The 21,277-nt window shown below is 31.9% G+C and overlaps 1 protein-coding gene across 2 annotated transcripts; it reads left to right on the forward strand.

The window, feature by feature from the left end:
• The first annotated feature begins 222 nt into the window (after nt 1–222).
• Nucleotides 223–20,704, forward strand: LOC127716240 (toll-like receptor 13). 2 transcript variants are annotated; one of them, XM_052222366.1, is made up of 4 exons: nt 223–329; nt 920–1,104; nt 3,781–5,854; nt 20,449–20,704. In XM_052222366.1, the coding sequence occupies exons 3-4, from the start codon at nt 3,784–3,786 to the stop codon at nt 20,535–20,537; spliced, it is 2,160 nt and encodes a 719-aa protein (XP_052078326.1). In that variant the 5' UTR covers nt 223–329; nt 920–1,104; nt 3,781–3,783; the 3' UTR covers nt 20,538–20,704. The 2 variants fall into 2 exon arrangements, with proteins under 2 accessions (XP_052078326.1, XP_052078325.1); XM_052222365.1 differs by lacking the exons at nt 223–329; nt 920–1,104; nt 20,449–20,704 and adding an exon at nt 1,151–1,186 and having other exon boundaries at nt 3,781–6,105.
• The last annotated feature ends 573 nt before the right edge of the window (nt 20,705–21,277 follow it).

Genomic DNA, 21,277 nt, shown 5'->3' on the forward strand with positions numbered 1-21,277 from the left:
AAGTCATATGTGCACGGAGAACGTGAGAAATAAGAGAACTGTTAGAGCGATGGTAAGTTGGGTTTTATATATTTTCCATGCGTTCCAATTTGTTTATCTAAGTTTATCATAAAATTGTTAATTGATCTGGTGTATTTCAAAGATTTCTTTCGGAATCTGTTAAAACTTTATCCCTTACACGATTATTTACTTTCTCTATCATCGCTTTTTTTATTAGAACTTGCGCAGTGCGATTGCCGGATTGCTAACGAAAGGTGTCATGGTTAAGGTTACTGCAAACGGAAAAGATGTCTGCGGATTAGAGTACGATGTGACAATGATTACAATAGGTGATTATCATAGATGTACTTTTCTAAACATTTTAATGAAGTATAGGATTTAAAAATGATTTGTACACGGGTTGTATAGTAAAACTTCGCCATTCAAGTATATAAAGCATATTCATCTTTTTTGTTAGTATCATACGACTTTCTAATAGTAAAGTTAAAAGACAAGTATGGTCACCTTTGTCACCTGTCAATGGATCAACAACTTTTATTGTACGATCTACTCCCAAATCGATGTTTTCGGACAGCACCTCAACCTTGTGTCAACTAAGCAGGCTAACTTCTTAATGTTTTTTCCTCATGAAATTGCATTCTTTTATCTTTTTGTTATTCATTCGGGGCTTTTGTTTTATCTTTTTATAAACAAGATTGTATCTTAAAGTAAACGTGATCCTAAACGACACAAGTATTTTCTATTTAACTTACTATTTTCGTTAAAGAACTTTGACACAATAACCCAACCTTTGGTATGGATTGAGATCTTCTTCATTTCAAGCTGATTTATGTCTTCATCTTTTTAAATGAAAAAGATAAGTACAATTATATGATAGTATTGCTTGTTTGTTTGTTACTAAATCAACCTTTTATTAAAGCGTGTCCTACGAACTAAAATTAAAGGTAAACTATTCATATTTTGAATATATCTAGGACCCCAATAAACCTTGACTTCGGTTTTCCGTTGTATAGTGTTCAGTATACAGTACGTGGTTCCAAATATAAACAAGGAAGGAAATGTCATCTCTTAAGCGGTATACATAATCCAATGAAATAGAAAAAAGTAAGTATAAACCTACTTAGATTTTTTTCGCAATTTCAAAACAAGAATAATATTTGATGGTTCATGCATCCATGATATATTCGTATGTATGTTTGGGTTTTTTTCCTAATAGTTTTAATTTTCTTTATGAATTCATTATTATCTTAAGTTTTTGTAAGTTCAAACTTTATTTTGCGGTACATTTGCCGGATTGCAAAATCTTACCGATAGAGACATTACGGTTTTATATTACAGCCGTTTCGCTCCTTTGTTTGGGTTAATGCGATTCCCTCAGTTTTTTGTTTTCAATCTAGATTTGCATTTTTAAATTGAAGTACGAGATTTAAATATTGATAAACTACTTTAATTTATAACTGATAAAATTGACCGATTAATTCTATGAATGTTTTTTTCATCAGAAGATTTTTAAATATCTACTCCATATTATGTTGAATTTGATTCCTGGTAGGCAATACTTTTTATGTTGTTGTTTTAATTGAACAAGCGTACAGTAACAGTGAGTTCTTTTAGAATCGTGTCTTTTAATTCTTTGTTGATTGTTTTGTGTGCTTCGTGCAGATTTGATGTATCGTTTGTTCGTGTGTTCCAAGTTTGGGAAAGGTTGACATGTTTGACCCCGACAGGCATTTTCGTGTGCTTGTCCCTAGTCAAGATCCTGTGATTCAGTGGTTGTCGTTGGTTGTTTCCGAATTTTCATTAATTGTTTTCTCATAAATCAGGCCGTTTTGTTTTCAAAGTTTGTCATTCGTGAATTTTTACAGCTTGCTATACGGTGTTTGCTTGGTTATTGTTGGAGGCCGTGCTTTAACCTATAGTTACTATAGTCATCTACATCTACGTCATTTAGTATCTGGTCAGTTAGTTGTCTCATTGGCATCATACTATTACGGAGGCGTATTAGGGCCATCAAATTGTCGACTTTGATCTTTTGAATTTTCAACTGGAATCTTAGAATTATCAACTTTAATCTTGGAATTATCAACTTTAATCTTGATATTTCAACATTAAACTTGGGAATTCCAACTTTAGTCTTGAAATTCCATCATCAAACTTGGAAATTCTAACATTAATTTTTGAGTTATCAACATTGAACTTTCGAGGTATATCTAAAGTCGTGTATACCTTCACACAAAGCCTGATATCAATGAAGGGAGAAGTTACTTTCTATTAATGGGTATACGTGGATTTGCCAACAGTATATTTTTGCGAGATTTTATACAGATACGACACTACTTTTAATGACATTCTATATTGATATGCATTGTTCTTTCATAACTTTATTTTGATTCAGGGTATGTTCTACATATCTTATATAAATATGTCATTGGAAATCTTATATTAATGACCAGTTGTGGTATTTGAATCAATCAAGGACTTTATATCTACATAAATACAAGGTCCCTGGATCTATGCATTTTAAAGTGCATCTTTCAAATTTATTCCCAAATAAGTTAACCTTCCTCAAGACAATAAGTACAATGCAATTAAAACAATTATATATAAAATGAGGGACACGCCATGGCAACGAACAGAAAACCGGTAAGGACATACTTAGATTTCTGGAACAAATTTGACAAAGCAATTTCAAAGATGTTGAAGAATTCTCTCTGCAAACATGTTCACGTCCGCTCTCAATGGTATGCACAAGCATTCTCGGTTGTAGTAAAGAAAACCAGGATGGGTCTAAACAGAACGATTTTGAAAACAGAGAAAACTGTGCACCTTACAATCAGCATGACTTTATCAGATGGCAATACGAATACTAAGAATTCAGGCTTAAAAGGGGCTATAATTCAGTTACTGACCCGCGCTGCCGCGGGTGTGTTCTAGTTGTATATAAGTAAAGGTCATTCTTTATATATATTTACATAAATATAGGTACCAAATATTAGAGAATGTTATATAAATACGGGTACAATAAAGTACATCAAACAGAAGTGCACTGTTCGCAGAAAGGAAAGTCCAGACAAATATTGATAATTCCCAGTTTAATGTTGATAATTTCAAGATCAAAGTTGATTATTTGAAGATTAAAGTTGGAATTTCCAAGTTAAAAGTTGGAATTACACATTTTAATGTTGATAATTCAAAGTTTAAAGTCAAAAATTTGAAAAAAAATATTATGAGATGGCTCTAATACGCTTCCGTATACCATATCTTCTTTTTTTTAAACTTTCTTATCAAAAATGCGTTGTCCAACATTAAAGTGCATTTTTTTATGATGGAAAATGGAAGAAAATATAAATTAATCATTTATAGGGTATTAACAGAACGCAGATTAAAATTTACCATGATCATACATGTTTATATCTTATTATTGTGTATCTAATCTATTATAAGTATTAACGTCGAATAACGTCAAACGTGTTGGCTGCTTTCATTTTACATTGTATGCTTTTGCTCATTTTAACATTAGATATTATAATTGACAACACGGATGTTGACAGATATATTTCAAATCCATGTTCAGATGAGAATAGAGCATAACATGAACAAGTTAATCCTTAGTTATGTATTACAAACATATTATGTTACAAATGTACTGCCACAATGCGTCGACTAGAAATTAAAAAAAAATAAAACTAATACTATGTTCGTGTTGGCCCAAGATGAATATACTGTATACATGGTTGTTATTACATTTCCAACGTCATTGGTGTGTTATTTTTTCTGCAGGTCATGATTTCTCAGAGAAGATGTGTCATCACTTTATGTCTTTTAGTCATCAAGTTTGAATTTGCAAATCTGTCTAGTGCTCCAGTAGAATGTCTTAAGCCGTTTTGCCAATGTCAAAAGAAGGTGAATGGGAAAGCCGTGTGTTCCGGACGATCTTTACATTACATTCCAAGACTTCCGAAATATGTTCGCTCAGTTACATTCACGAATACAAGTATACGATTTATAGACAAATGTGGATTGTTCAATTTAACTTTTCATCAAATAGAGAAAATAAACTTTACTGGTAATGTTTTACGCAGTATTGACAAGGACACGTTTCTAAATTTGACCTTTCTTGATTCGCTTATTGTATCATCTGAACCTCATTTGAATATTACTTCCCTTAAATTGTCTTTTCAGAGTTTTCCAAAGTTAAAGATGTTTGAATTGGGCTTTAATTTTAATTTTTGGAAATCCCTTCCGAGAGATATGTTCAACAATTATCATGTAAGCAATGTTAAGCATTTAAATTTGCAAGGTAATAGCTTTACATATGTTAACTTTACGACATTCAAAACCATCACTAGTTTACGAGAAATATCTCTTGCCAATAACTCAATAAGTCGTGTTTCTTTAACTAGGTTAACTTCATTAATTAAACTAGATATGAGTTCAAATCTGCTTCCAAGAGTTCCAACATTTTGTGGAAGAAATGACACTAGTTATTTTCCTAACTTAGATACTATAATTTTAAGTCGTAACAATATTGGATTTCTTGGACCCAAATCATTCCGTTGTTTACCACGACTTTCAACGATATACTTGGATTATACAAACATTGGCAAACTTCAAGATAATATTTTTTCCTCTTTACCATCGCTTAGAACGTTACATTTGCTAGGCATCGGTAACCCTTTAAGGTCTATTACACAAAATGCATTCAATAGTTCTTCCTTAGAGACCTTGAATTTAAAGGCATCACATTTTCATTTTGATATAAAGCACAGATACGATGCAAACAAAATTTTTGCTTCTTGTCCAAATCTAAAGATCTTGCATCTCACAGAGAACTATATGCCATTTGATGATTCAACCTTCCAAACGATTTTTAGGCCACTGAAAAAACTAAATAAATTATATCTCACATCAACTAAAATACTAAATCTGCCTAGAAATGTGTTCACAAATATGAAGTTGCTTCAGAAATTAAATTTGGATGACAATGGAATAAATGGTTGGAACGACAGTTACCGTATCTTTGGTAATATGACACATCTAAAATATCTGAGTTTAAGGCACAATCATATATCAGTCATCAATGAAACAACCTTTCCGGACGAGCTTTTGTCTAGACTAAAATCTTTAAATCTAGCTCGTAATCCTTTTTCGTGTATTTGTGACCAAATGTGGTTTAAAAACTGGATACAAAAGAATGGTTCAATTTTGATTGAGTATCCAATTGGGTACAAATGTAGACATCCCAATAGTATGAATGGATTATTATTAAACGATTATAAACCTACAGATAAAATGTGCAATCCATGGAATCCTTTATATACCATGGCAATTGTCATGGGAATTGTTGTTCTATTGATCCTGGCTATTGGTTCTATCGCTGCAAAGTGTCAGGGCAATATTAAGAACTATATATATTTACTACGTGTATATCACAACCGGAAACAGGGATATATCCCTCTTGACAGTGAAGAGGATTATGAATATCACGCGTTTGTTGTGTACTGCGATAATGATCGAAAATGGGTTCACAACGATCTCTTAAACAAGCTTGAAAATGAAGAGGGATTACAACTTTGTATTCACCATAGAAATTTCATAGTAGGAGATTCTATTACTGTAAATGTTGACAATTTCCTTAAAAAGTCATGGAAAGTTTTAGTTATCGTATCGAACAATTTCGCACAAAGTGAATGGTGTCAGTGGGAGGTAGATGTTGTACAAGAGAGACGCCGACGGCAAGGGAAAGAAGTCATTGTTCCTATCATACTAGAAACCATTGACTCAAAACACATGACTAGTCAGTTACGTACATTACTAGATAGCACACCCTCCTTAAGGTACCGTTCCGGTGTAGGTACAGAACTATTCTGGAAAGTTTTATTAGAGAGTTTAAGAAAACCACTTGGACATCCGCCGACCTCCTTACTATATTCAAAAATTTAACATCCTAACTTTACTGGTAAAACAAGAGTTTCACCTGAGCCTGAATCGCTTACCTGGTGAAAATGTGCCAGTCTGCAAATGAGGAACTTTGATTGCACATACTAGGTATTGTTTTGTATTCCTCGTTATTATTTCATTTTAAATTAAAACCTAGCTTTTTGAGGGTTTTAGTTATTGAGATAACAGCCAAAAACGGCAAAAGATATCAAGTTAAAATCGATATTTCAGGCACAATTCAAAAGCAGATTTCAAGATTTTCTGAAATTTTAAGAGTGGATAGATCTTTTTATGAAGATGATTTTTGCAATTAACACTTTTAAACTAGTTCCTAAAGTTTTCAAAAAAAAAAAGAACAAGAAATGCAATAACAGTTAAAAAAACAATATGTCAGGGGCAAAAACTCAAAACAGGAGGCAGCTTTAGAGGTAACAGCCAAAACACTGTGAACATTGTTTAAAACTTACATTATGGGGTATTTATTACTCCATATGGAGACTACAGACTTATCTGAATATTTTTCAGGAAGTTAGAATGTACCTTGTTGATACGTTTTGCTATTAAGGTAGATGGGGTGTCTAAATTATAATCCATAGAATTTTTTAATAATTTGCCAAAATGTAGTTTATATCAAGCTTTTTAAAAAAAAATGATAAAAAGAATGGGTCACGGGGCTTATTTTCACGCTACAGGTTGTTGAAAATTAACAGATTTTGTATAGATTATGCATGGAAAACCCAATTTTCTGCCATAAAACGAAAACTACACCATAGAATTTTGAGATAAAATATGAGAAGATAGCTTTAATAGTATGCTTTCAGATAAGAAAAAGAAAAAATGGGGTCATAGGACCCGTTTTCTTGCTACATAATAAAATAGGTAAATTTCTAACACATTCTATTGTAAAAGTACCTTTATCTGAATTATCTGCCCTTACATTTGAGTTGCCTCCCCTTATGTGGCAAAGTTGGAAAAAATTGAATCAAACAAAAGTTTTCTGTTTTTTGTAAAATACAACCATAAATATGATAAAACATGTCATTTTCTATATTGAAATGAAAATTCTTACACATGAATTACCTACTACTCTCAAAATTTGCACATTCTATTAAAGATCTAGACCGATTGTTTTCAGGTATTACAAAATCCAAGATGGAGGAAGACACCCTATCTACCTTAACACTTTTAACCTTGCTCCGAAAGTTTTCGAAAAAAAAAGCCAAGAACTGCCATAAACGTTAAAATTCAACCTTTCAGTGACAATAAATCAAAACAGGAAGCCGATTTTTCTACAATTTACAGAGTAGATAGAGCTTGTTGTACTTATCATTTTCACCTTGTTAGGTTTTGTCTTAATCACTGTTGTTTTCGAGATATTCGATCTAAACAGCAGTTTGTTAAATGTTTAGTCACGGTGGTCATTTTGTTTGAACAACATGAAAATCACAAACTTCATGGTAGACATTCTATAGATGAAACAGACAAATTCCGGTTCAATCCATAGTGCAGTTTAATAAGAGGATAGGATCTTTTAAGAAAAGATTTACGGGCGACTGTAAAGCTCACAAAGGTCCTTAAGGAAATGGTAAATTATATCATGTTTGATTCAGCAAACAATGTCGAAACAATATTTATTTTCAACCTTTATAACATAACTTTGATGTTCAAATAAATCGAAATGTTTAAAGAATTCTGATTAAGCACAATGATCTAATAATGTTGAAATTAGATAATTAATAAAAAAAAGAAAAACAGTTCTCCGATTAAAATGCATCTTGTTGATTTTTGTTTGCGTCCCTGTTCTATGGCAGATGATGCTTATTAAGTCCATATATCAAAATAAAAAAATCTTTGAAAGAATGCAAATAGGAGAACAAACTAATAACCAACAAAAAGTGCAGAACCAAATGGAACACATCTAGAAATGATAAAGAGACAAACAATAGAACAAAAAAAAATAAAGATTGGGTAAAAGGGGAGAATTTGATACACATATATACATTCAATCGTTAGTTAAGGGTAATATTGTACATTGTCACACGAAAAAAATTATATCACTGAATATCAAGTCGAAGGGGTATAACTGCATGAAGACAAAGTCGCAGGGAGTATCACTGTATGAAGACCTAGTTGAGGGGGTATATTTTCTTAATTGGAAATCTACTATAATACACACAATCAAATTCGTTATATTGTATGTCATACTGAGGGCCAATGGTTCAAATGAATTATGCAAAAAATATTGACATAACGAAAAATTATTCGCATTGCTATTTTGAATCTTTCATATCATTTTTCTGGTAAAACATAAGAACCTTGGAGAATCTTTTGTTTATTTTTTTCTTGATTGAAAATATGTTTCAAAAGAGCTTTTGTTTAAAAAAAAAGTATTTACTAAATTTCAAAGGCTTAGTTGGTATTGTTCAAGACCGTGATTACTGACTCTTATCGATGGAAACAAGATAATGAAAATATATAAAAATGATCTGTGTTATAAAACTGTGGATTTAATTACCAGCTCCCTCTAGTATCATCCGATAATAAGTTGATTTTCACACGCAATAGGTTGTTTCATAGATGCTCAAAGAGTTATCGGCTAGCTGAGATTCCTTGTTTAAATCGCTGTTTGGAACTGTTTCCATGCAGCTAATCAGATCCGAATCTCTCTATATAATTGCATACACTAATCAACCATTCCTTTGTTAGAACTTACGGAACTTTGATTTGAATAAAAGGATAATAAATGTCAATGAGACAGCAATTCAACAATACAAAAAGAATTAAAGATATCTAGTGGTCAACATACAGTCGCCAAAAATACACATGTTAAATAATATGTTAAGCTTTAAATTGACAAAATCTAGGGGAGTTGTAAATAATGCACTGTTTTCTGTAGCGACTGACATGTGGTTACTTTACATATCTTCTTGTAGTAGCAAGCACATGTTGATCCTACTTTTCAAATTATGTTGCTGTCTTTTGTTCATTTGCTATAGTTAGTTAGTGTTCATCCTGTTGGTAGCTTTACGATGATTTTACAATTTATAAATACGTAGCAACGTTAGCAGCCGTATAACCAAAACAAAAGGGACCTTAAAAAGTAAGTGTCCTGGAGATTTTAACATGGGTAGCATGACGTATCAGAATATATTTTGCTTGCATTGAGATAAAAAAAAATAATAATAGAGTGTTGAACTTGACATAAAGGATACCGATACATACCTTGCTTTCAACTAAAATAAATAATACGATTAAATATAACACTCCAAAACAAGAGATAACTTTAATTTTCCTATAGTGGTATTAGTATTTGCAATAAAAGTAAACATATCCCAGTTGGTACGATTTTCTATCGATTTCGTTTCTGGCGAGGTTTTTTTCTTTGATAAAAGGTTGTATCTTATAATCAACATACTGAAGTAATCAAAGGCTCTTATTAATGTTAAGTTTATGTCATCTCTTAGTATACATTTAGGACGCCATCATTAGTTTGAACATTTCTGCGGAAATTTATCGTATTCACAGCCATGTCCTCTGTTCCTTATTTATAATATCTCTGACTGCGATTCATCAACGGAATTGTTTGTATTTGTCATTAACGACATAAAGATACCATTAGTATAGCAGCAATTGAAAACCCTTCCAGGGCTCACGAGTTTTAAGTCAATGTGTCTTCGTTTAATATTCTTTTTCAATGTCATTCGATTTTGTTGTCTTTCATTATTATGAACACTATTTGTATTTGCATTTCGAATTCGGCTCTGTTTAGTGTTTGCAAACTCAGTTATGAACTGACTTTTTGTATTTGTTAAATACTGTCTTTTAGGGTTCGTGTTGCTCAGTCTTTAGTTTTCTACGTTGTGTTTAGTGTTCTGTTGTTCTGTTTGTTGGTCTTTTTTCTTTTTTACTTATGGCGTTGTCAGTTTATTTTCGACTTATGAGTTTGAATGTCACTTTGGTATCTTTTGCCTCTCTTTTTAAGACAAGAATTTATTCATCATCTCCTCATAGTATGAATTCTTATCACCATATGTCATCCGTAAAGATATGAAAGGTAACTTTCGGAGTAACTGAGTTTACTTTGGAATGTTGGTTTTGTGATGCTCAATCTATCGTTTTGTGTCTTTTCGACACTTTTCTCATGCTTATTGTATCTGTCCTTGAAAAACATATAATTATATGCTTGTAATTTAAGTAGAAAAGGAAACTAAGTCCGGGTTTATCAAGTACTTTTCGATTGTGATAATTTGTTGATTTTTTCACATATTGAATCTAGTGTTCCTTTTTCCAGTTTTTGAGTATCCCTGATCTCTAATTTAATTTAAAATATATCTTATAAGGTTAATAAAATATTGTATAAAGTTATAAGACATCTTATAAACTTCAAAATAGATAAGATATCTCATAAAAATAAGGTTAATAAGATATCGTATATTCGTTAAAAGATATTTATAACCTGAATAAATATAAATACGGCTGGCCATATAACTATAGGTATTATTTCTTAAAAACAATACAATAATATATGGATTAAACTTGAAGGATGACAGGAATAAACAACATTGGACAGCAAAACCGGCCACCAATCACCAACACCCAACTCCGAAGAAAAACAGACATTTAAACAAAAAAGGAAATCAACAAACAACACAAAGTCCAGATAAGTATAATTGGTACACGGACAAAATTTGTTATGTGTAAACCAGTTTTGCAAAATTAGAGTGCTGTATGTCATAACTATTGTTTGAACACAAAACAATCAGAAACTGGCCAAAATTGTATCTCACATTATCGCACATATAGTTGTTCAAGCAGTTTAGTTTCGTAAAGTCATATATGAAACGAGAGTCTGTATAAAGTATATTATTTTCTGTTGTTGTTAAACTTGAAGGATCATATGATTTTTTTATAGTAAAGTTAACAGACTAGAATGGTTATCTTTGTCACCTACCAAATGATTGACAATTTCCATTGTAGAATTTACTCCCAGACGTTTTGAACAGCACCTCAACCATGTGTCAACTAATCAGGCTAATTTCTTAATATTTTTGATTCATGAAATTTCATTCTTTTATCTTTCTGTTATTCATTCAAGTTTTTTTTTTATCTTTTTATAAACAAGATTGTATCTTAGCTTTAACGTGGTCCTATTCGACACTAGTATTTTTCTATTTAACTTACTATTTTCGTGAAAGAACTTTGACATTATTAATCAACCTTTAGTATGCATTACGATCAACTTCATTTTAAGCTGATTTATGTCTTCATCTTTTTAAATGAAAAAGATAAGTACAATGATATGACTTGCTTGTTTGTTTGTTACTAAATGAACATTTTATCATAGTGTCATCTTTGAAAACTAAAATAAAAGGTAAGCCATTGATAATTTGTATCATAAATCAATGTTTCAAATAAATAATACAACTCAAGTAATCAACCTTGATTTAGGTTTTCCGTTGTAAAGTATACTTCAAGTGGTTTCAAAATAAAGAAGGAAGAAAATGTCATCACTGAAGCGGTATATGTAATCCATTGAATACAGAAAACAGCAAGTATTAAACTTAACTAGCATTTTTTTGGCAATTTCAAACTAGAATAATAACTGACTGTTATTTTTGTTTTGGCGTTAAAGTTGCAAGACGGTAAAAGATAAAGACATTTCTGATAAATATTACAGTCGGTCTCGCTCCTTTTTAGCAATTCCCTCGTTTTTTGTTGTTGTTGTTTTTTTTTGTTTTTTTTTTTGTTTTTTTATTTTTGTTACCATGGTTTGTCTCTTTTTGACGGGAAGCATATTATTCATTTCGAAAATAAAAGCACAGATATATTAGTAAATGTTCATAAACTTGCGCAAAAGGTAAATACAAATAAAATACAAAAATTGCCGATATTTTAACTCACTTACTCTTGTTTTTTTTCATAAATATATATAATTCTGTGCATGTGAATTTAATTTTATATCTATATACATATATAATATTATGGATTACAAATGTGTAGAGTTTTCTTGATTGGATAACAACACAGATATATCAGAATATATTCCAGAAACTGCCGGGATATATACGACGTTTCTAACCCTAACTAGAACCTCAACAACGTCATCAAAACGAACGTTAAACTCAACGTAGTCTTAAGCTATAGATACAGAACGCTTACAGAGCGTCAGAGGCTCACAGAGGGAAACTAATGACGTGTATCCGTCAATAATATGTTTTTCATTCAAAATCACGTGATTAACACATCAAATACTTAATTAATGTCTTAAAGTATTATTACAAATTATTGCATACACGATAGAATTATTCGTAAAAATTACAAAATCCTTCACCTATGCGGAAAATATGTATATTGCATGATGAATGTTTAACAAATATCTTATACTGGAAAAAAAACATTAAGGCAGGGGTAATCCGTAATATATGTGTAATTCAGGTTTCAGACAGGGTATATAATGTGACATTCCTGGCTTAGGGTTTATATCTCCTTCGCCTTCGGCTCAGTGAATATAAACTATAAGCCGGCGTCATATGGCATTTTGAACCCCCTGAAAACTGAACCCGGGGTCAAAATACAATATCGAAAATTGACCCCAGGGTCATAATACCGCATGGTATTTTGACCCCGGGGTCATTTTTCCCATATGGTATTTCGAACCACACCATGGAAAATTGAACCACCCTGTTTTAGATAAAAAGTATTTCAGATTATCTAATGTACAATATGTTGGCTATGATTTTTTATTTGTAATTGGAGGTGTATATGAGGTGGTTCATTATACCATGGCAGGGGAGTCAAAATACCATGGCTAAGTAAAATTTTCCAAACATCTTTTCCATCATGTGAAATACATATCAACTACATATTGGAGTATTATTACTATGTAAAGGAGTTAGAATAGCAAGATTTTTTGAAATAGGAGGTGTATAGTAGGGGTTTCAATATACCAAGGGGGGTCAAAATACCATGGCTAAGTAAAATTTTCCAAACATCTTTTCCAGCATGTTAAATACATACCAACTTCTAATTGGCGTATTATTGCTATTTTTTACTTTGGAGGTGTACAGGGGGGTTAACATACCATAGAAGGGGATTAAAATACCATGGCTCAGTAAATTTTACTAAGCCATTGTATTTTGCCCCCTGTCATGATATATTGAACCCCCTACTATAGACCTCTAATTTAAAAAAGAAATATAGCTTTTCTTACTCCTTTACATGGTTATTATACTCTAATAAGTATTTGGTATGTATTAAAAACATGCTTATAGGGATGTTTGGAAAATTTTTCTTAGCCATGGTATTTTGACCCCCCCCCCCCCCCCCTTGCAATGGTATATTGAACCCCCCCCCCCCTTTCCAACCTTCCCCCTTATACACCTCCTATTAAAAAAATTATAGCTTTTCTAACTCCTTTACATAGTCATGAAACTCCAATAAGTAGTTGGTATGTATTTTTAAAACATGCTTATAAAGATATTTTGAAAATTTTACTTAGAAATGGTATTTTGATGAAAATCAAATAAAATAAAATATTTTTAGGTGTCAGTAGCCCGTTGTAAAAGGGTAGTTTCACAAATATATATATATGTTGGAAAATGTTGTTTGTGCTGTATTTAGACCCCTCTACCAAGAAATTTGTTTTAAATGCACACGTATAAAAATTGCGGTTTTTATCCAACGCAATCATAGGTTTGAACGTTGTTTTCAATTTAGACTTGTATATATACATATATATTCACAAAGTGCCTAGAAAATCAACATAATAATGCTAGAGTAGATCCGATTCTTAACTCCCTCCCCGACCAGGGCTAGAACGTATACTCACATGTATTAAATGGGGGTGAAAGTGGCTAAAGTTTAACAATTTGTCGTGTTAAATTAAATTATGAAAACGACTCTCAGAAGGTACTCGGAATATATCGTTAACATTTTGATTTTGATTTTTTTTTTTTTTTGATTTTTTAAATGAAGTTGTCTGTTTTTCTAGTTTTAACACAACGATTTACTTTATTTAGAGTTTCTTTGATACAAACCAAATTGATGGTTAATGTATTATATCTAGCCATTCCTGTTGCCAGGGGAACGTGAGGAATATTTTAAACTCTGATCCTTGACGAAGATCGTTCGTGGTTCACCTTCATGATGTCATTATTAAAGACTTTCTACCATTTATACAAACTCCGTTTCATAATCACCACATTTGCACGATACTTTATTAACTATCCATATCGAAACTTCATTTTCTGTACAACTGATGTTTTGAAACCACTGTTATAAACCCCATGCAAACCAATACAAATTTACAGCTATCATCTCGAATATTGGCAGTCAAAGACTTTTCAGATCACTTCGCATTGGAAAAAATGAAAAGGAAAGATCCGTTCTAACAAATGGTTTCGATGCCATCGATCTGGGATCATTTACTCGGAATAACCTCCCTGCTTTGAATATAAGTTTGTACCTATCAATTCTTATACCTATAAGAGGGCATGAATGGTGGTTTACAAAATAGAAAAAAAAATGGGTAAAAAATATAAAGAAGAGACAAACATGAACCAAAAAATTTATAATAGAGAATAATGAGGTACTAAAATATAAAGAATAGAGAATAATGAGGTGCAAAAAATATAAAGAATATGGAATAATGAGGTGCTAAAATATAAAGAATAGAGAATAATGTGCAAAAAGTATAAAGATTATAGGAAAATGGCTAACCATTTAAGAATACAGAAATGAAGGACCCCCATCCAAACCCTCCTTTACCAAACCAATTACAACTAGAATTATCAATTACAAACACGTGAGTGGATCTCAATATTGACAACTTCCAAGTTTTTACCTCCTGATTACACCTATGATAGTTTACCAATCATATATAATCCAGCTTGCCTCGTTATTATTCGGGAACTGGTCATTGTCTTTCTCTGCTAAGTGTGTTATATAAAAGCCCAAAATATCGTGAGCCTAAATCCATCAAATGGAAACACAACTTCAAAGTTCTGATGGGTTCAATTAAGGGTTTTGCCACGCGAAAAAAAAGACGTAGATATTCTTTCCGAATGGGTTATGGCTGTGAGATTGTTGATACACATCAGGATTAAAAAACAATAGGGGTCTATTAATATACAAGCTAAGAACTTTAAAGACCAAACTGTTGCAAATCACCTGTCCTGCCTCCTTGACAAATATGTTATTGTCCCGCAGATAAAGCCCCAAACAGCATCGGTAGTATGTGTAAATCACATTACATAATAAAGGTTGATAAAGGAATTCGGTATTGACAATTGACTTGGAAACTCAACTTATACACGCCAACGACACCTTAATACCGAGGAGAAAATACTGATAAGCATAGGTCTGTTCTATGTTCCTTTGGATTTTCAATCAAAGATAAACAACTGGATTCTCCTTCACTGTATTTGATACCTAGATTACATAAGTGTCTTAACAAACAACTTTATATTTCTGGGTCTTTAAAGTGATCCACGAAACTTCTTTCTTACTTTTTACCAGCAATTTTACCAGCAATTAATGCCGAGCTTTAAAATTATTGAGAAACTACCTACATACTCTAGGGGACCGCGTGAATCAGAAATGGATACTAAAATATTCCAAAGATTTGTTAGAGAACATGCCATCTTGCCTCTTACAACAGTATTAAAACATTTGACTTTTCTACCATTTACACAAACAATCCCGATTCAAAACTTAATGACAAATTGAAATAATGTGTCCTGCTTTGTTTCATGAAAAAGAATAGCAAACATAGATATATAAGTATTTTGATGCAGGAAGGGATAAATTGAAATTTGTAAAACGGCACTCTGATTCAAACCAAAAAAATCTGTGAAACAGACATTATCAAGATGTGTGATATCTTGATTGACAACATATTTATTACGTTTTTTCAACAAACAATCGATATTCTCATGAGAAGCAACTGTACTCCTATGCATGCAGACTTGGTATTTTTGACTTATGAGTTTGAATGTTCATTTAGTATCTTTTGTCTCTCTTTTACTCAGATGAGGCTGACTTTATTAAGGAGCTTCTTATGAAGAATTAAAAGAAGCCTGCATTATCCTTTTTAACTACACTTTCCGCTATAAAGATGATGTCCTCTAACTACATAATTTAAAGCAGATACAGTTAAGTATACTTTATATCTTGACTTGCATCCAGAAATTGACAATGACAGTCGGTTGATAAAAAAACTTTACGATAAAAGAGATGATTGCAGCTTCCCAATTGTGACCATGTCTATGTAGCAACATTCCAGCAGCGCCTACAGATGGGGTATATTTCTCCCAGATGATGCGATATTCGAGTGCTTGCATTTCCTATCATGATTTCCTTGATGGAGAGTTGCTGCTCCCATGAAAAGATTCCAAGTGGTGAAGTTGAAATCATTCATTCAAAAAGATATACAGAGGACGACGGATGTGTTCAAATGGTCGTCACCACATTAGCGTCCTCTTTTCCTCAAATGTTACCTACCGAGTTAGACTTCACATCGGGTTTGTACTTACATAAATAACTAGACGGGTGCCACATGTGGAGCCCGGGAGCACTTGAAATTCTGGGTTTTGGTGGAGTTAATGTTGCTCAGTTTTTGGGGTATTTTTGAGTTGTTTTCCATGACGTTGTCAGTTTGTTTTCGACTTATGAGTTTGAATGTCCCTTTGGTATTTTTTCGTTTCTCCTTTTTCAAATAACATGCTTCGAATAGAGTAAGTATCTTTTAAAAAATATGTCTATTTTTTGTTTTTATACTATATCAGCCTAGTAGCTAGTAATCTTTTTTTTGTCTGGACATCAAACAGATAGTTACCTTAAAAAAAAAATTTCCTGTTTATATATTTGTGGGGGCAATGGTAGAGCTCTATATTAGTTATTTTAAAACATGTATGAGTCAAAATGACAAGATATCGCGTAATTTGTACTTTTTACTATCATTTCAAGGCGTTTAGAGTAAACAATTTAAAAAAATTAGACTATATTCAAATTTTTTGTGATTAGGAGGAACTTTGAAATACAACTGAATTTAGGGTCAATTTGACCATTAATTGAACCTTCTCCTTTACATCATATGCAGTTTAAAAACATGTTCAACTTCTTTCAAATGACACCCTAGTAAATGGAGAATTTCACCTCCTGGACCTTTTCTTTTGAATATGCTTTTCCTGATAAAGAGGAAATCATATCTTAATATTTTATTATGTATTTGATTTACTACTAATGTGTACTGTAAGTAAGTTGGACATTGATTGTTTTGATAAACCTTAGAATTTTGTACATTGCTTGTTCTATATTCTTTATGACTTCACAAAATATGATAGAATCTGATATTATTTAGCAGATTATATTGTGTGTTGGTCAGTTGGTCAGCATCATAAGTTACATAGAATTATCAGTTATAAGATATTAACTAAATGCATATTAAAATTGTTGAGACGCAGTAACCATGAGAATACTTGTTTTCATCTTATTGTAGTGTATTTATATCTGGTAAAAACACAAAACGTATTGAACTTTTTATTCAGTCTTGAAAGCTCTTGATGTAGAAGATAGAATGTTTTATACATCAATTTTCAAAACGTTTAATTAGAGAATACGTCAATTTACACTTTTTTGAAGAATTTCAGAATGAATCCAATGATGTTGTATCAGCTTTCTATCTATAACACCAATACGTTCAGTAATAGAGGGGAATCGCAGACGCTTTTTCGACATTATATTATCGATGCCGTCATTTTCCTTTAAAAAGAAATAAAGTATATAATCAAGTATTCAAGGAAGGATGAGAATAATAATAGAGAGATAACAAACGTTTTTTATCTATAATTCTTTCCCTTTGTAAACAAAGCCATGTTCTAAAGTCATTTAAAAAACATGGGAAACTCATGCTTGATGTCACACTGATTGAATTTGAAATATCTGTTGTGAAGTTCGAACGACGCCGAAGATTAAAATATAGATTTCACTAAGAGTTGCTCTTTATGTAATTCCATCGCATTTACGAACTGTTCATCTTGGAATATTTGTCTTGAAGCAATTTTGCCTTTATAATCAAATCGAATCAAATTGCATTCATTTCAAACAAGACTTGCGGGTAGCTTCGAACGAATACTCAAATTTTCCTATTAATATCAATATAACTCTTTCGATTCATTTTATGCTCATTTTAACATAGGAAGGCATTATATTTGCCAGTATTTTTCTAACGCTCAGTATATAGGATATTGACAAATGTAATGCCTACCTAGGGTTAAATGAGCATACAGCATGACATGAAGCAATTATTTCGTAACTATTTAAAATATTATATTTCAAATGTACTGCCACAATACGTCGACTAGAACTCAACAATAAAACCATTCTGTTTGTTTTTGTATTGACCTAAAATGCATAAAGTCTTGTTAATTCCAACGATTGTTTTTTCTGCAGGTCATGATTTCTCGCAGAGGATGTGTTATCTGCACTGCATGTCTTCTTGCCATAGAGTTTGCATTTGCCGATCCTTCCATTGCTCAAGTAATATGTATTAAGCCGTTTTTGTCTTTGTCAAAAGTATTCGAAAGGAAGAGCTGTGTGTTCCGGGCGATCTTTACAATACATTCCAAGACTTCCGAAATACGTTCGCTCAATTACATTTACGAATACAAGTATCAGTGTTATAGACAAATTTAGATTGTTTAATCTAACTTTTCTTCAATTGGAGAGAATTAACGTTACTGGTAATCTTTTATTCAGTATTGATAAAGATGCATTTCTTAATTTGACTTTTCTTGATTCGCTTATTGTATCATCTGAACATCGTTTGAATGTTGCTTCCCTAAAATTGTCTTTTCAGAGTTTATCGAGGTTGAAAATGTTTGATTTGGGCTTGAATTTTAAGGTTTTTGGAAATCCCTTCCCAGAGATATGTTCAACAATTATCATGTTAGCAATATTAAGTATTTATCTTTGAAAGGTAACAGCTTTTCATATGTTAACTTTACGATATTAAAAACCATGACCAGATTACTAGCAATATATCTTACCAATAACATAATTAGTCATGTTTCTTTAACTAGATTAACTTCATTAATTCAATTAGATATGAGTTCAAATTTGCTTCCAAAAGTTCCAACATTTTGTGGAAGAAACGTCACTAGTTACTTTCCTCACTTAGATACTATAACGTTAAGTTATAACAATATTGGTTTTCTTATACCTAAATCATTCCGCTGGTTACCAAGACTTTCAACGTTATAATTGGATGAACATTGGCAAACTTTAAGATAATGTGTTTGCATGTTTACCATCGCTACAAAAGTTACATTTACATAGCATCGGTAACCCTTTAAGACCTATTACACAAAATGCTTTCAATAGTTCTTCGTTAGAGACCTTGACTTTAAAGGGATCAAATATCGTTTTGATAAAAATGATAGATACAACGCAAACAAAATTGTTGCTTTTTGTCCAAAACTAATGAACTTGAACCTCACGGACAACTATATGCAATCTGATCATACAACCTTCCGAGCCATTTTTAGGCCACTGAGAAAGTTAAAGAAATTGTATCTCACGTCAACTAAGATACCAAATCTGCCTACAAATGTGTTTACAAAAATGAAATTTGTTTTAGAAATTACATTCGAATGAAAATGGAATAAATAATTAGAACAACAGTTATCGTATATTCGTAATATGACATCTTAGAAACATCTGAGTTTAAGACACAACCATATATCTATCATCAATGAAACCAGCTTCTTAGAGGACCTTTAATCAAGATTAGAATCTTTAAATCTAGCTTGTAATCCTTTTTCATGTATTTGCGACCAAATGTGGTTCATAAACTGGAAACAAAAGAATCATTCGATTTTAAAGGAGTATCCCAATGGATACAAGTGTAGACATCCTAAGAATATGAATGGAGTATTATTAAGAGATTATAAACTGAAAAAATGTGCAATCCATGGAATCCTTTATATACCATGGTAATTGTCATGGGGATTGTTGTTCTATTGTTCCTCGTTGTTTGTTCCATTGCTGTAAAGTGTCAGGGCAATATTAAGAACTATATATATCTACTTCGCGTATATCAAAATCGGAAACATGGATATATCCCTCTTGAAAGTGAAGAGGATTACGAATATCACGCTTTAGTTGTGTACTGCGATAACGATAGAAAATGGGTTCACAACAGTCTCTTGAACAAGCTTGAAGTGAAGAAGGATTGCAACTCTGCATTCACCATAGAAATTCCATAGTAGGTGATTTTATCACATCAAATGTTGACAATTTCCTTTAAAAAGTCTCGGAAAGTTTAAGTTATTGTATAGAACAATTTCGCACAAAGTGAATGGTGTCAGTGGGAGGTAGATAATGTACAATAGACACGCCGACGACAAGGAAAAGATGTTATACTAGAAACCATTGACTCAAAACACATGACTAGTCAGTTACGTATAGTACTAGATAGTACGCCTTACTTAAGGTACCAATCCGGTGTAGGGACAGAACTATTCTGGAAAGGTTTATTAGAGAGCTTAAGAAAACCACTTGGACATCCGCCGACTTCATTACTTTATTCAAGGATTTAACATCTTTATTATACTGGTAAAATAAGAGACTGGCCTGAGCCTGTTTCGCTCATCAAAAGAAATGTGCCAGTTTGTAAATGAGAACCTTTAATTGCACATATTATTTTTTTTTTGTATTCTTGATTCTTGTACAATTTCAACTTTAAATAAAATGCATAAAAAAAACAGTTAAAACCAATATTTTAGGGACTACTCCACAGCAGATTTACCCGTTTTACCTACATGTGTATCTCATGTTTTATTTTTTTAAAGATAACAGCCAAAAAACTGTGAAAATTGGTCAAACTTTTCTGGAATTTTTCTGGTAGATATAATTTGCCATCTTGATTTTCTTTTTTTTCAATTTACACTTTTAACCTAACTCTAAAAGTTTTCTACAAAAAAAGCCAAGAACTGACACAAAAGTTAAAATCATAATTTCAGGGGAAATAAATTAAAAGAGGAGGTAGTTTTGTATAGAGCTTGTTGAACCCTTTGTTCTATTTTAAGCCTTGGTGGTCATATTGTTTGAACAATCTGAACATCACAAACGTCATAGTAGACATCCAAAAGATGAAAAAAAAAACAATCCTAATAGTAGTTTCAGAGGATAAGATTTAGGAAGACAAAAGAGTCAAAATGATGGCAAAGGCTCAGAAGGTCCTTTTGGCCAGGTGAGCTAAAACGAAACGACTTTCTTCTTAAGAAAATGGTAAATTATATCATGTTTGATACGACCAGAGAGTCTGACATTATATGTC

The sequence above is a fragment of the Mytilus californianus genome, unplaced genomic scaffold (assembly GCF_021869535.1).
Source record: "Mytilus californianus isolate M0D057914Y unplaced genomic scaffold, xbMytCali1.0.p SCAF_9, whole genome shotgun sequence".
NCBI classification, from domain to species: Eukaryota; Metazoa; Mollusca; class Bivalvia; order Mytilida; family Mytilidae; genus Mytilus; species Mytilus californianus.

What these genes read in the sequence shown, in the direction of transcription:
- LOC127716240 (XM_052222366.1), top strand. Translation starts at nt 3,784, where the DNA reads ATGATTTCTCAGAGAAGATGTGTCATCACTTTATGTCTTTTAGTCATC. An exon ending in AAGGTACCGTTCCGGTGTAG is followed by an intron (nt 5,855 to 20,448) that starts GTACAGAACTAT and finishes AATCCGGTGTAG; the next exon opens with GGACAGAACTATTCTGGAAA.